Source organism: Adiantum capillus-veneris, chromosome 7 (genome assembly GCF_014529385.1).
Source record: "Adiantum capillus-veneris isolate H3 chromosome 7, ASM1452938v2, whole genome shotgun sequence".
NCBI classification, from domain to species: domain Eukaryota; kingdom Viridiplantae; phylum Streptophyta; class Polypodiopsida; order Polypodiales; family Pteridaceae; genus Adiantum; species Adiantum capillus-veneris.
In genome coordinates, this window is record NC_140937.1 from 147,059,818 (window position 1) to 147,075,924 (window position 16,107).

Genomic DNA, 16,107 nt, shown 5'->3' on the forward strand with positions numbered 1-16,107 from the left:
TTAAAAATAAAAGGACAAAATATCCGAGAACTCGTAAAAGTTCGGTCAACTTGGCAATCTCTCTCCTCATTTGGGGTACCAATGTGAGGGTTGGTTTTTATTAGGCATTTCATGCATTTTCTACCGATGAAAACCGTTAGCTATCCTTTTAAAATTACACTATAATGGAAAGAAAACCATAAAATCTTGGAAATTGGAAGGGTTTGAAGGATGCCCTTCGTGAGATATAGTGCATATGAGCTCAACGATAATATCTCTCTCTCTCTCTCTCTCTCTCTCTCTCTCTCTCTCTCTCTCATATGCATGTGCATGGGTGCATACACATGCAAACACCTCTCTCTCTCTCTCTCTCTCTCTCTCTCTCTGTCTCTCTCTTGCTAGACGATAATAAAATCTATCTATCTATATCTCATAGCCAATAACGTGGATCGACCTCTTTATTTGTATGTATGTCCTCAAAGCAAGACATCACCAAGTCGAAGTGAGGCGAGCTTTTTTTTTCTCTCGATCTTTTGAGAAAAGACAAACTTTTAAAAATCTCTAAAAGATCAATATTGGCCTTGAAAAAAATCTCTTGAAAAGATAAAGCCAAATATATATATTCAAAAACTACATTCTTATTAAATAATAAAATCTTTATTAAAATGATTAATTTTTTTCTTATGTCATTTAAACTCAAACATTTTTTATTTTTATTTTTTGCAAAACTCACAATAGTGAGTGATATATTGATAACAATCCCAAAAAAATACATTACAAACCCTGCTCACCCTCGAGCCAGGGCATCAACAGACTACTATACCACAAAGTAACATCCGCTATTAAGGGAGCCACCCTGCAGAAAAGGAATCCAAACACCAGCAACCCCTCAGTACATACCATAATTGCCGATCGGGCGGGGCCCATAGTCCCGCCATCACCAAAGGCTCGATCCGAAGTGCCACCATGGAGATGGCCCTATCACTACCACCCGCATGCTTCGAAGAGATCCCGAACAAGCATCGAACCAAGTTGAACCACAGCTATCATCCACCATCAAAACCACATGCCGTTGAAGGGGGCCACGCCCTTACCGAGAGACTCACAAACCGTCAGACCACTAGGCGGAAAAAGAGAAGCCACCACCTGCTCCTGTTGTCACCCGAGGCAGTTGCCCACATCATCCAACAGAGGGCCGAGCCACAGCACCAACCAAACCGTAAAACCAGGCGAGCGTTTTTCTCTTCGAACTGAAGAGGAGGGCCACCGCCCAGCCTCGCAACAAAAAATAGGTTAAGGGAGCCTCTACCCTACAAGGACGGACAAGAGTCAACAAGAACCCCCACCCCAGGCAGCCTCCGGCTCATCTGCTCCCCAGATCCCGACCCCGCAGGCGTCGATCTGCCACGCCTGGCACTGCCTAGACTCCCCACTAACTCCCCATCCCTTGGATGATCTACCTGGAGCCCCCTCAAGCTCATGCAACAAGCGCCAAAGTTGACAAAGAATAGAGCGAACTAGGGTTCGGCTCGGCCATGAGAAAGATGTTCAAATAACATTTATTCTATGCAAAGTAGAAAGTAGAAAGTCTATTGACTTTACATTGTGAAAAGCCGGTCACTTCTTACAATGTTACCCTTTACTTTTGCATTTTAAATCTAACCCTTTACTTTTGTTTTGGAAGGTTTTCTCTTAAGTGAAGGAGTGACTGACACATAGAGGGTCTATCCTTCCTTGAAAATTTTAAGCTTGGAACGTTTTCTCTTAAGTGAAGGAGTGAGTGACACATGGAGGGTCTCTCCTTCTTTGAAAAATTTAAGCACTTCATATATAGTATAGATTTGAGAGAATACAATGCCAAAGGTTCAAAGCAAACTATGCAAAAAGGAAGCTACTGAAGGACATCTCCTTTAAGGATCACTGTCACTTTAAGCACGAATACCAAAGCTGCAAGCTGAAGAATGGAAGCAAGAACTAAGTTGCATTTGCTACTCGAGTGGTGCCCTTTAAGCCTAATCCAGGCCGTCAACAAGATTTGATGAATTGTTTTTTGAAATTTGTAGTGCTTGTGGTTCATTATACATTCTTTGTTGATATAACATCTCCACTTACAATTGTAAGGTGAAAAAAAAAGATAATTATCACTTTTATATGATATAGCTTGTTTTAATATTTTATAAAGGGATTATGAAATTTTATAACAAGGTATATCAAATAAAAGTGATAATGATCCTCGGGGAGAGGACATCCAATGTGTAATCTTGAGTACCTGAAGGCTCGGGTCGAGCTTGGGGTCATTTTCTAATTTCTTTGAGATTTAAATACATCCATTCATTATTGTGATTAGGGAAAAAAAGAGTGATAGTGATCCTTTTTTTTGCCCTTATAATTGTAAGTAGCATCTCCACATACAATTGCATGAGGAAATTAAAAATAAAAATAAAAAATAATAATCCCTTTAAACCATGATAACCTACATACCACTTAAAATCGTGATGATTGTATCTCCAAAGCTAGAAAAGCACAAAAAAATGCTACGGCCTTTGCCTCTAGCGTGCCAAAAAACATGATTCGTGTGGGCATGTGTTCAGCAATTCCATGTCTGAAGGAGGCTTTTTGCAAACGCATTCACATAAAAACTCTTGGTTTACATAATGTCTATCTTGCTTTATCACTCCATGTTTGGTATTGTTCTTTCTTTGTGAGAGCAGATTGTTCTCTCACTTTATTTTGCTAGTCATTTGATGCATAGCTATGCCTTAAGCAGCTTCTTCGGAGCGAACCCAAATTTGAATATCAAGAGAATTTAGATTTGAGCGAGGAAGAGGGGGGCAATCCTCTGCTGACCAAAAGCCAGTGCTTGGATCAGGAGTCCACCAAGGGCAAGAATAGTCCTTCATCATCATGTATGAATCCTTTCCTTTGCTTTCCTTGTCTGACTCCATTCTAGCCTGTTGATAAGGAAAGCAATACCATAACATTGTTAATGTCGTATGGCTTGCTCGCTATAGGGAAGCCATACCACATCATTATGCTCATTAACGAAGTTAAGAAGAGCTAAGTATACAAGTTCCCTCTAATTGGAATTGGACCTACTTGATGGCTAGAGACATGTGTGCCTTAAATATCTCATTTTTGGCATGCACGTCTCTGGTCTAATAAAGCTTTGCTTGATAGCCAGAAGGACCTTATGCATCATGCAATTTTGATGTGAAACAGGTATTAAGCTCGCTTGGAAACAACTGTATGGACACGTGCGTGAGTGCGTGCGTGCACGCGCACGCGCACACGCACACACACACACACACACACACACACACACACATGGATGTATATATACATAGTGACATACACATTCATGCATATCCATGTATATAAGAACAAGAATGCTATAAACTATGCGCCACATGTGTTATATGAGTGTAAAAATGCATGAGTCCCTACCTCAACATATCCAATGCATGCACACAAGCACACACGACAAAATTGGCCTTACTTCCATCTTGTTGCTCCATGGCTTCCCTTCAACCTCGTTAGTACATGGTATAGATTTTTTCAAGATTTTTGTTGTTGCCATCCCATGACATGTCGCATGAAAGCGCTTCAAAGAGTTTGACATGAGCTGCAACTGAATCCATGAAAAACAATCAGTTAAAAGAGAGAGGAGAAGAATAAGAGAGATTTTCTAAGAGAGTACCAAAACGCAGGCGAGAGAGGGAGGGAGAAGAAGAAGAAGCATAACAACAAGAGAAGTTTTAACTTGGTAGGAACAATCTCAAGGGACCCAAAAGATCGAGAGAGAGTGCATGCCTACACCACGAATGCTTATAAGATTTACCAAAAAGATAGGCCAATGTAGAAGCTTCCTTGGACTACCACGAACTTGTATTGCTTGCAATTCATTTTATATACTTCAAAGGCTTGCACGGTTAGGACTAATATTGTACCTACAGATGTAGCTAGAAAATGATGTAAAAGGGCACAGGAGACCTCGCTTTGATTTTATGCCATGTGAACTTCATGAGGCAAAGTTCTCTTGATTAATGAGCATAGTGGTCCTCTTGATGCTATAGCACACATGAAATAGCGGCATCTCGATTCAGTAATCCACAGAGTGGGTGCAAGCGGTAAGAGTAGCCCCCCCCCCCCCCCCCCCCCTTTTTCTTCCCCTTCTCCCCATCTTGCAAAATTTTCAAGAAGCCTCATCATGGAGCAATGTTTATTACCATACCTCTTGAAAATCTTGATTAAGCAAAGGATCTTAGATCTCACCCTAATTATTGCTTATATATTCCTAGCATTAGAGTATTAGGCAATGTATATGAATACTAGAAGCTTTCTCTCTTACTTATTGCATACATGGAGAAAAATACTTGCTTTGGTAACAACGAAAGGTGGCTTGAACTCATTGTGATGGTGCATTTGTCTTGTCTTGGGCTTTCAAAAAATGAAAGGAATTCGAGGGTTCACTATAGCATTAGGCGTGTAAGTATGCTATTCTTTGGCTTTGTGTAGACTCTAGAGGCATAAAGGTGAAAGAAAATAAAGGAATTTAAAAGATTGCATATGGGCACGGATGAGAATATCTATGTACACCATCTTTAGTTTAAATATAAGTGAATATCAAAACGGGTGGCTGTTGTTGTGGAACTTTTTGTGAGCTAGACTCTAGAGCAAGACATTTTGCACAGGTATGATTGATGGGATAACAAGGCTCTCACACACAAGTGTAAAGTGTAGATATGCTACCCCTATTCTAGTGAACATCCCCTAAGGAAGAATTTTGAGAGTCCATTGAAACACATTAGAACAAGTACTATTTTATGCTAAAGGATTGAAATCGAGAAAGAATTGGCCAAAATCCTAAGCGCGTTGTCCCGAAATAAAAGATTGCTAGAAGAAGCGGGGGCTCCCTCTAGGTCTCAGGATGCTTCCAAGGGAGATAGGGCCTATCAAGCTTTAAAATAAATTCTCCTCCTAAGTGTGGAAGTGAAGGATGCACTCACCATTGTGGTCCCTCCTACTCTTAGCAAGAAACAACTAGCCGAGCTTGCTAAATCTATGCTGGTCTTCAGATTCATAGGCAGGGTGCCGACGAGAACTCAACTTGTCAACTTACTCCATAGTCCAAACATCCTAAATCAGGGTAGATATGTATCCAACGCTCAATGCCTGGCTAAAGGTTTTTTCTTGGTGCAATTCAGTGATGAGACAATGATAGCCAAATTCCTAGCCAAAAGCCCTCTTTTTCTCAATAGGTCACCGGTTGTGTGCTCCCTTGGGATCACTCATTCAAATCCCCCAATGCATTTCAAGATATGTCTCTAGTATGCGTAGAATTTGTCAACCTCCGATGTGCAGCTTAAAAGACATGACAATAGCCCTTGGTACCCCTTTGTTTGTTGGATCAAGTAGGGCAGCAGGCACGATTGCCAACAAAGTGCGTATCGAGTGGGATCTCAAAAAGCCCCAACCCAAGAATCTGGTAGTAAATGTGGGGGCTAGTCTTACAGTTATTCCTCTGAACTTTGGCACCTTCTTTGGTGTGTGCTTCAAGTGTAAGCAGCTTGGACACTTTGCTAGGTCATGTCCAGTTGATGTGGTCATGAGCCTTGGCCCGGTGGTTGGTGATAAAGTCATACCTACATCGTGCCAAATGGATACTGAAGATGAGGCCCTCCATAGAAGGCTATTGAAAAGGCACAAGAAGATGGGCAGCCCAAAACTACCAAGGAAATCCTAGCGAATGTGGAGAAACTTGTCAAAGCCTATCCTAGTAGTGGAAAGGCCACCCCTGGTTACCGATTCACATCTACCGCCTAGGAAAAACGTCAACACCACTGTTTTAGAAGATCGTTTTGTCTCCAACATTTAGAAAGAAAGAAGAAGGATGGCATCAAAACCTCCAACATTTCATGCGAGAGGTTCAAATCTAAGGCGAGGAGGGCGGCAGAAGGAAGCCCTACCAGATTTTCCTAAATCCCCCATCATCTACGATAATATCTTTGAGGTTCTTTGGGATGCCAACTGAAAAAACCTAGAGAGTATCGAGGGGGATGAGAATGGACCAATGGACAAGGGAAATAGAAAAGAGGGTACGGAAGACAAGTCTTGAGAGGTGGAGGAGTTCGTACCCCTCTCTCAATAATGGAAGAGTGTGTACTTCAATCATGGAATGTGAAAGGGATCAAAACCAAGAAGAAGAGTTCCCTCTTCTGGGATGAAGTTAGAAAAGGCAAGGGTACTAAATATTGGGCTATCCAGAAGCATCGCTTGGATGCGACAAGAAAAATACGACAAGATGTGGGGAAGAAGCTAGTCTTCTACAAGAAGGTGATGACAAAGTACAATGGTGTACTCTCAGTTGTGGCCAGGGATCTTGAGCCTAAGGTGGTGATCAATCATCCCTCTGGAAGAGCTTTAGGAATTAGAATAAGTGGGTAGATCGGAAATTCACCATCATAAACATAAATGGACCATGCTCGGTGAAGGAAAGAGCAAAGTTATGGGACCACCTAAAAGGCATCCAAGTCAAAGGGGAATGGCTGTTGGTGGGAGACTTCAATATGATAGAGAGAAAAAAAGGGACAAAACCAATGCATCCAACATGCTAGCTTTGAAAGATCCAAATGGCTTAGCCATTGTGAGAGATGGGCATTAATCAACCTATGGGAGGTGGGCCCTTGGATTAGCACACCTAGGTTCACATGCACCAGCTTGAAATATGCCGGCATAGCATCTCGACTGGACCAATGCTAATGCTCTCACCAAGTAGACTGGCTGCCCTCACTACTTGAAATGACGGTGATTACACTATAGCATCTGTCAGATCACATGATCACATTCCGTTAAGCATGAAACTAAAAAAAACCAAAGGAGAAGATCATTGCCCCCAAGGGTTGAAGAAGTTACTTGTGACAAAGGCTCACCTCTTCAAAGAAACTCTTTTCAAAAGCTTGGCCTTGAAAACTTTAAGCAAGCTTCACCAATATGTGGATTCAACAAGCCCTAGGGCTTAGAATATCTTTGCCAAGAATATACAACAAGAAATCAAAACTTCAGGCCCTAGAAGGAAGAAATACCATAAAGATCCCCTGAAGCGTCTCAATGACGAAGTTGAGCTGTTAACATCAAAAATACAAGAAGTGCCTACCTTGAAAGCCTAGCATATGAGGTGGCTCGAACCCAAAAAACTGGCCGATCTCCAAATCTCCAACTTGAGGAAGTGAGGAAGGCCAGAATTTTATCCAAAGAAACTTTCCTACAGCCGGAGGAGACTAATAATGCACACTTCCTTAGGGCCCAAAGTCAAAATAAATAGGGGCCTTGTCCTCTCTCTCATTGATGGGGAAGGAAATGATGTGAAGGACCCATATAAAATGGCTCAATTGATGCTTGACCACCTATGTAAGATTATAAATGAGCCCGAGGCCCGTTCCCCTGAAGTGGATAAATTCCATTCTACTCTTCTTGAGAGCATCAAGAGAACGATTTCCCACTCTCAAGCCAACCTTCTGGAGAAGGCGTTCGTTAAGGAGGAATACTCCCTCGTGCTGCAAGCCTTAGGCAAAGATAGATCCCTTGGGTGGGATGGATTGACTATTGAGTTTTTCAAAGAATATTGGGATGAGCTAAAGTCCCCAATCACATGAATGGCTAACCAAGCCCTAGTTGATGGAGTCTTGGACTTAAGCATTAAAAGGGGCCTCATTAAACCTACCTTAAAAACTTTGGTGCCCCATAATCATGATGTCATTAACCTATAAATTTATTGCCAAATTCTATTGCCCTGAGGATCTCTCCCCTTCTGGACAAAATTATCACTCCCCATCGGCATGAATTTATCAAAGGGAAGGTCAATATATGATACATTCTCGCAGCAATGGCTGGCATAGAGTATATTGCCTTCACTAAGCGAGAATGTATCTTGCATCACCTAGATTTGGAAAAATCTTATGATAGGATCACATGGTCATTCATTGAAGAGGTCATGAAATCACTAGGCTTTGGTCTTTGGATGTGTTGGCAAAAAGCACCCTCAGTGCTGGTAGCCAATCGGAGTTGCTATTCAATGAGAGAATTGTGGGTGCATTTGAGGTCAAGAGATCAATTAAATAGGGTTTCCCAGTTGCCCCTCTAATGTTTTCCATTAGATCCCTTCCTTTGGTAACATTACTCAAGGACAATGCTGCAAGAGGGAAGATTCAAGGGTTGTCTCTGCCAAACAATGACCAGCTTCTGGTGAAGATTTTTGTGGATGACTCTTTGACTTTCCTCAAAGCTTGCACTCGGGTTATTAGAAAGGCTCTAGAGATTGTGGAAATGTATGCCTTAGCATCAAGGTCAAAGTGCATTATTGAAAAATAGAGATTGATCTCTCTTTCTGAGGACAACTCATTCGATCCATCGAAATGGTCCAAGCAAAAGGGAAGATATTCCGGCTTTTGGGAGCCCCTCTAGGGGTAGATGTAACCCACAATCAAAGATTCATTTGGGTCAGGAGAAGATAAGGAACAAGATGCATAGATGGGAGTTCTGCTTCCCCCTTCCCGAGTAGAGTGAAAGTAATCAATTCATTTATGCTCCCGTATATAGCCTTGAATGGCCCATTGCATAAGGTTTCCAAATGCAACTAGAAAGAGTTCCTTAAAATGGTGAAAAGATTCTTATGGAAGAACAACAAAGACTCGATGCCCTGGTAGTGGGCTAGTTGGGAGACAATTGTGAGACTTGTCAAGCAAGGCAAATTTAGGATTCTTAACCCTAGAACTTATGCGGAGGCCCAATGCACCAAGTTTGTGGTTGCACTGGCAAAGCAAGACCAATCATGGGATATTATGACCAAAGCCATGATGGAAAATGCCAAGCTATGCCTGCAAGGTGGTCAATGGAAAGAGCTCAAGGTGTGCACGACAAATTGCTTGCCCCTTGGTGGGCTGGCCTGAAGCTCGATGGGGTACGATGGGTGAGCTCTCTTGAAAATGCAATAGAGCAATGGAGTCTCTAGAGTGGGGAAAATATGCAAGTTATTTTAACAATTCTATAACTCACTGGTCCTCTTGGCTTTCTAAGACGAAAATCATCCTGCTGAACCCATTTTGGAGGGAAGTTTCTAGAAAGATAAATAACAAAGGTATTCGACGTCTTCGCCAATTGTAGGATTATAGCATCATCCACTGGAAAAGAGCAAACCAACTGACTCTCGTCAATACAACCTCGACAGGATTGAAAGATTGTTGATCAACAGATCCCTTAAACAGCTTAATAGCTGGTGTCCTACTTCTGACACTAATATTGAGTGGAAAGCATGGAGATGGCCTAAGAATAGACATTTACTAAAGCTCCAAACCAAATAAGTATACCACATTCTTATGGCTTCCATGGATTGGTTCTCTCCATTGAACAAGCAATAGGGCAAGAATTGGCCAGAATCAAGATGGGAGGTAGTCACAAAGAACATATGGTGTCCACAATGGCCACATGACATGAAGGTCTTGCTATGGAAGGTACTATGGGAGCCTTACCGACTGGGGTAAAGGCTCTAGGTAGGGGGACTGGCCCAGATTGACAATCCCCTTGCAATGCATAACAAATAGTAAAGACCTTCTCATCTATTCAAGGAGTGGCCTGTGATCTGCGGCCTAGAGGGAAAGATTTGCAAATGGATTCAAAAGACCTGAAAGATAGGGTTCTTCAAGAATGATCTCTTCCTTGGAGGGAAGGTTTTCAAGAGCCAAGTGCTACTTATTACAACACAAATTATAGATTCTATTACTTCAAATAGGTTTGGAAGTCTAGGAACTGTAGTGTATTCAAAAACACCATGGAAACAGTCAGGTTCACGAATATAATACAAGAAAGCGGGAGGGGGGATAATTATCGCCATTGGGAAAGGAAGAATTCTAATAAGTGGAACAGGGCCATTGGCGTTGCAATCACTCACTTACATGGATAAGTGTAGAGGTTGTTGGGTTAAAGGCCCGTGTGCCCGGCTGCCCGTTGTTCAGCCGCCCATGTACAGCCATTCATTTACTCATTCATAATAACTATACTCACAACTGCACATTGTAGTGTGAGTACCGCCCCGCCACACACTGTGTCTATCTCCTTCTTCGTGTTGGCTCTCTGTGTGTGCTCTCCGATCCCAACAACTGGTATCAGAGCCATGGTTCAAAGTCCAACCTCTGAGTCCGTGGAACAGGACATGTTGATGTTGACTTCAACCTCTGAGCTAGCTCCCGGCCACGTTGAAGCTCTCAACCTCTAAGCGTAGAAAAAGATGGAACACGTTGGTACTCAAGGGGACGGGAAAGTCCCAAGTTTGGCTTAAGGGGGCGATTGTTGGGGTAAGCCCAACTTGTGGTGACAAAGTGGTGTCTATCTATGAGGCTTGCATAAATTGGTTAGACCGGAGGTCCCTAACACCTTAAGGTTTTGGGGTCTGGATGGCTAGACCAATTTGTGGAACGTCACAGTTAAGCACATATGCGCGGGAACAATACTGGGATGGGTTCATTGCCATTTTTTCGGTTTTCACGCACGCGCGCATTTCTAAAGAGCAGAAGGTTTTTCTGAGCTTGGCATTGGAAGGTTCAGCACTCCGCGAGTATTTTCATCAGGTGTCCTGGGGTTTAACCCCCCTTTCGGAGCCATTCGTGCCATTAGAAATCCCATCCGAGCTACAGACTAGGAGCTGCATTTTTCAGCTCTCTTTGGTAGTTTTCTGCTGCCAGAGCTTCCATAGCCATTACAGGTGCCATTGTTGTAGTGTCTTCCACTTACGTGAGCCCACAGCTCATTTGAGAGTGTGTAGCCTCTTCTTGGAGTGGCCTCATACACACAGATAGAGTGGGAGTTTTGGCGACATTGTCTTCTTCGACTACAGGTACAGGTACAGGTACGGGTACAGGTTACAGGTTACAGGGAGCTTTGGATACAGGTTTCTTCTATGGTTACAAAACATGTATTTTGACTGTGGGACAGCCATGTATATGGTTGTGGTTTGAGTGGGAGCTTCTACTCTTCTGGGCAGTCTGTTTATGCGTGTTCTTGAGCTACAGGTTTACATCATCTATGTATGTTGATGGATGTGGATATGGCAGTTTGACAGACACTCTTTATGCATGATATTGTGGAGATTTGGTTCACTTATACATAGAGCGGGTTTGCTCTTGCTTGCAGTGTTGCGGTTTGAGTACGAACAGGTACTTGGTTGACAGTAGAGATTGGACTTCGTTGAGCTTGTGCATTGGTTATATGCTCACTTGGATCCATTTATGCTCACGGATTTGTGTAAGCTTGGTCAGCTTATGTCTCTATTGTGGTTATTCAGACATGGAGTATGTTTATGCCTCTATGACAGCTCATTGTTGATGCATTTTGTGGCACGGTTTGCCTAGGCCGGTTGAGTTACAGGTGTCACGGGTTTATGCATTTGTTTGTGGATTTCTACGTACGTTTTTTGACCATATTATGGGCTGATTTATACTCTATGCGTTTGCTCTTTGATTGAGCAGCAGGTGTTGTCAGATTTGCAACACTACTTTGTTGTGGCAGTTTGTTGGTTGGTTACAGGTTTCTCATTGTTGCATTCTTGTTGTAATGGGCACTAAAGAGGACACAGTTTTCAATATTGAGAAGTTGGATGGTGCTAACTTCTCATATTGGAAAGATCAGATTTGGGATGTCTTGGTGCAGAAGAAATAGATTCGACCTCTAAAGTTGCAGGGAGTTAAGCCAGAGAACATGGAGAGGGATGATTGGGAGGAGTTGGATGAGATGTGCAGGTCTACCATTAGGCTTTCCCTTTCAAAGTCTGTTTATTACAATGTGAAAGATGCAGAGGGTGGAGCTTATGAGCTATGGCAGCGGATTTGCGATATGTATGATAAGCATTCGGCTGCTTCTATGGTGTATTGGATTAAAAAGCTTATTGATTTGTGAATGGAGGAAGGTGCTTCCATGAATGCGCATTTGAATGAGTTCAATACAATTTTCAGCCAACTTGCTACGCAGAAAATTACGTTTGAGGACAATGTAAAAGCTATGTTTTTACTTATCACGTTGCCTGAGTCATGGGACATATTTAGGACAGCCATAAGTAACTCGGTTCCTGCGGATGAGTTGACAAGTACTAATTGGAGTCTAGTCTTCTCACGGAAGAGATTAATCGAAAGAATAATGCAGGTAGTAAGTCTTCTAGTGAAATGGTTGTCAGAGGCAGGACTATGGACAAGTATAAGTCCAACAGGGGTAAATCTAGAAGCAAGTCCCGTGCAGGCACAAGTAAAAAGGATGTGGAATGTTTTCATTGTGGTAGAAAAGGCCATTTCAAAAAGGATTGCTACAAGTGGAAAAGGGAAAATGGAGATGGTAAGAAGAAAGACCATGATGCTAAGGACAAGCCTAAGTCCAATGTCAAGATTGAGGAGTTAAATGCAACACAGGGAGAGTGTAGCTCTCAAGATGACCATGTATGTGCTCCGACTAGTGCTACTAGTGAAGAGCTTGGTGATGTGTTTCTTGCATCCTATTTTGATGACGCTTTTCTTCTCACTCATGAGCGTAGTATGCCTATGGATTGGGTCATTGACAGTGGTGCTTCTTTTCACGTTACGCCTCATAGGTCGTGGTTTCATGACTATGATGCTTCGAGCACAGGTACTGTCAGGATTGCCGATGGGCGTTCTATGCAGATTCATGGCATTGGGGATATTCATTTGGCTATGCCAAACTCTACTACATTTGTCTTGCAGCGTGTGCGTCATGTGCCGGCTCTTGCAAAAAGCTTGATTAGTGTGGGTTAGTTGGATTCACTTGGTTTCAATGTATCTTTTGGTGATGGAGGTTGGAAGCTCACTAAGGGCAGCCTTGTTTTGGTTAAAGGTGCTAAGAGGAATACGCTGTATTCCCTTTGTGTAGCTAGTGTGGCTGATCACATTGTGGGGATCACTGAGCAACCTCCTGCTTCTTTATGGCATCAACGTTTGGGGCATATGTCACTGAAAGGTTTGAAGTTGTTGGCACGTGCGGATTACATTCCCGTTTCAGATTTTGGTGGTTTTGAGTTTTGTGAGCATTGCCTTTATGGTCGACATGCTCGGTCTTCTCATAAGAAAAGGGTTCCACACAGATCTTTGGAAAAGCTAGCTTTGGTGCATAGTGATGTATGTGGGCCGATGCCCAATGCTTCTCTTGGAGGTGCTATGTACTTTGTTACGTTCATTGATGATGCTAGCAGGAAGGTATGGGCATACCCCATTCGTAAGAAGGATATGGTGTTTGATATATTTAAACAATGGTTGGCTCTTGTCGAGAACCAATCAGGTTGTAAGTTGAAGTGCTTACGTACGGACAATGGGGGTGAATTTATGTCTCATGCTTTCACAACATTATGTGTTGAGAAGGGTATACAGCGCAAGCTTAGTGCTCCCTATACACCTCCTCAAAATGGTGTGGCAGAGCGCATGAACAGGACTATACAGGAAAAAGTCCGTAGTATGCTTTCTATGGCTGGTTTGTCAAATGGATTTTGGGCTGAAGCTGTTGCCACTTCTGTGCATTTGATAAATCGTTCACCTAGTGTTCCTTTGGGCTTCAAAGTGCCTGAAGAGGCATGGACAGGTTTGCCACCTTCGTATGGTCACCTTCGTGTTTTTGGCTGTGAAGCTTATGTACATGTACCTAAGGCAAAACTCAACAAATTGGATCCAAAGAGCAAGAGATGTATCTTCTTGGGTTATGGTAGCTCTGGTGAGATGGGTTATCGATTGTGGGATCCTATTGACAGGAAGATTGTGCGCAGCCATGATGTTGTTTTTCATGAGGACTCTATGTATAGAGCATCACCGTGAACGGTTGAGGTTCGGCGTGTGATATTTGAGGAGGATGGTCATCGGTATGATGGTCCCATGGCTGCTCGTGGGCAGCCCATTGACCCTCAAGTGGGAGATCATCCCTTGTTGGGAGCTCATGTAGATGTGGGACAGCCAGATGCACCTCCTGCACAGTCTTTGAGGCGTTCAGAGCGGCGTGCAAGACAGCCTCAGCGTTTTGTGCCTTCTATGGATTATGTATTGTTGACTGATTGCGGGGAGCCATCATGTTATGATGAGGCCATGTCTAGTGTTGACAAGCTCAAGTGGGAGCAGGCTATGCAGTCAGAGATGGATTCGTTGATCCAAAATGAAACGTGGGAGCTTACTCCTTTGCCAAAGGGTAAGAAGGCACTACCATGCAAGTGGGTTTACAAGATAAAATTGTGTTCAATGGATGCAAAGCCTAGGTACAAAGCAAGGCTTGTGGCTAAAGGATTCAAGCAACAAAAGGGCATTGATTTTGACGAGATCTTCTCCCCAGTGGTGAAGATGTCTACTTTGTGTATGTTGTTTGCCTTGGTAGCTACAGAAGACATGGAGTTGAAGCAAATGGATGTAAAGACAGCTTTCTTACATCCGGACTTGCACGAGGATTTGTACATGGAGCAACCAAGTGGGTTTGTTATTCATGGTTCAAAGAAGATGGTATGCCGGCTTATTAAATTTAACCTTGTATGGGCTGAAGCAATCATCTCGTGAATGGTATCGTAAGTTTGATGCATTCATGAGTTCATTGGGCTATGTACGTAGTTATGAGGACCCATGCCTCTATACTCGCAAGGCTGCAGATGGTAGTCTTATTGTTTTGGTTTTGTATGTGGATGACATGCTGATCGTAGGGAAGTGTATTTCTGATGTGGATGCCTTGAAACATAGGCTACATGAGACCTTTTCCATGAAGGATCTTGGGGATGCCAGTCATATTTTGGGTATGCGGATCACTCGTGCTCGTTCTCGCAAGATGCTCTTTCTTAGTCAGAAAGAGTACATTGACAGGGTGCTTGAGCGTTTTCATATGGAAGGGGGGAAGGCCATTAGTACCCCGTTGCCTCCATATGTAAAACTCAGCCATGATGACTGCCCTCAAACAGATTTGGAGACTACAGAGATGTCTCAGATTCCCTATGCGTCAGCTGTTGGTTCCTTGATGTATGCCATGGTGGCTACGCGTCCAGATCTTGCTCATGCAGTTGGTGTGGTTAGCAGGTACATGTCTAACCCGGGCAAGCGTCATTGGGATGCAGTGAGAGGTATTCTCAGATACTTGAGAGGGACTTCAGAGTTGTCCCTATGTTATGGTGAGAAGGATATGTATGTTTGCGGATATACATATTCAGATTATGCAGGGTCAGTGGACTCGAGGAAGTCTACTAGCGGCTATGTGTTCACAGTTGCAAGTGGACCGGTTTCGTGGGCATCACGTTTACAGCCATGTGTTGCTTTGAGCACTACAGAGGCTGAATATATGGCTACCACTGAGGCTGCCAAGGAGGCCGTATGGCTCTCACGACTAGTGGGAGATCTTGGTATAACTGGTGATGCTCCGATTCTACATTGTGATAGCCAGAGTGCCATAGCGTTGGCACGGAATCCTGTCTTCCATGCGAAGACAAAGCACATTGAGGTGAGGTATCACTTCATACGAGAGGTGCTAGAGGACAAGCGCATAGAGATTGTCAAGGTACACACTGACGATAACCCTGCTGATCTACTCACGAAGTCGTTACCCTCACAGCGGTTTGCACACTGTAGATCGTTGATGGGTATGGCTTGACTTCTTTTGCTGTACTTTGGCCACTTTAAAGGCACACTGCCTTTAAGTGGGAGATTGTTGGGTTAAAGGCCCGTGTGCCCGGCTGCCCGTTGTTCAGCCGCCCATGTACAGCCATTCATTTACTCATTCATAATAACTATACTCACAACTACACATTGTAGTGTGAGTACCGCCCCGCCACACACTGTGTCTATCTCCTTCTTCGTGTTGGCTCTCTGTGTGTGTGCTCTCCGATCCCAACAGAGGTCCTTCTAATGTCACGGGGTGGCTCCCCTATCAGCCGATGTATCTATGGTCTCTTAGAGTTGTCATGGCTTGGAATGAGCACGACAAGAATTTATAATTTTTTGGTATTGTGAAAATAATCTCCCCACCATTGTGAGTTTTGCAAAAAATAAAGAGAATAATGTGTGTGTGTGTGTGTGTGTGTGTTGGGGAGAGAGAGAGAGAGAGAGAGAGAGAGAGAGAGAGAGAGAG

At 43.2% G+C, this 16,107-nt stretch overlaps 1 protein-coding gene across 1 annotated transcript; it reads right to left on the bottom strand.

The window, feature by feature from the left end:
* Window positions 1–2,580: 2,580 nt before the first annotated feature.
* On the bottom strand, window positions 2,581–3,811 carry LOC147454774 (uncharacterized). The gene is made up of 3 exons (XM_086517426.1): window positions 3,677–3,811; window positions 3,476–3,607; window positions 2,581–2,930 (listed from the first exon to the last, which is right to left on the bottom strand). Exons 1-3 carry the CDS (start codon window positions 3,716–3,718, stop codon window positions 2,739–2,741), a joined length of 366 nt encoding a protein of 121 aa, XP_086373552.1. The 5' UTR covers window positions 3,719–3,811; the 3' UTR covers window positions 2,581–2,738.
* Between the last annotated feature and the right edge of the window lie 12,296 nt (window positions 3,812–16,107).

Coding starts and splice junctions, on each gene's coding strand:
- LOC147454774 (XM_086517426.1), bottom strand. CDS start 3,718: ATGCTTCTTCTTCTTCTCCCTCCCTCTCTCGCCTGCGTTTTG. Junction 3,608..3,676: donor CCTCTCTCGCCTGCGTTTTG/GTACTCTCTTAG, acceptor TCATGGATTCAG/TTGCAGCTCATGTCAAACTC. Junction 2,931..3,475: donor CATGGAGCAACAAGATGGAA/GTAAGGCCAATT, acceptor CCTTATCAACAG/GCTAGAATGGAGTCAGACAA.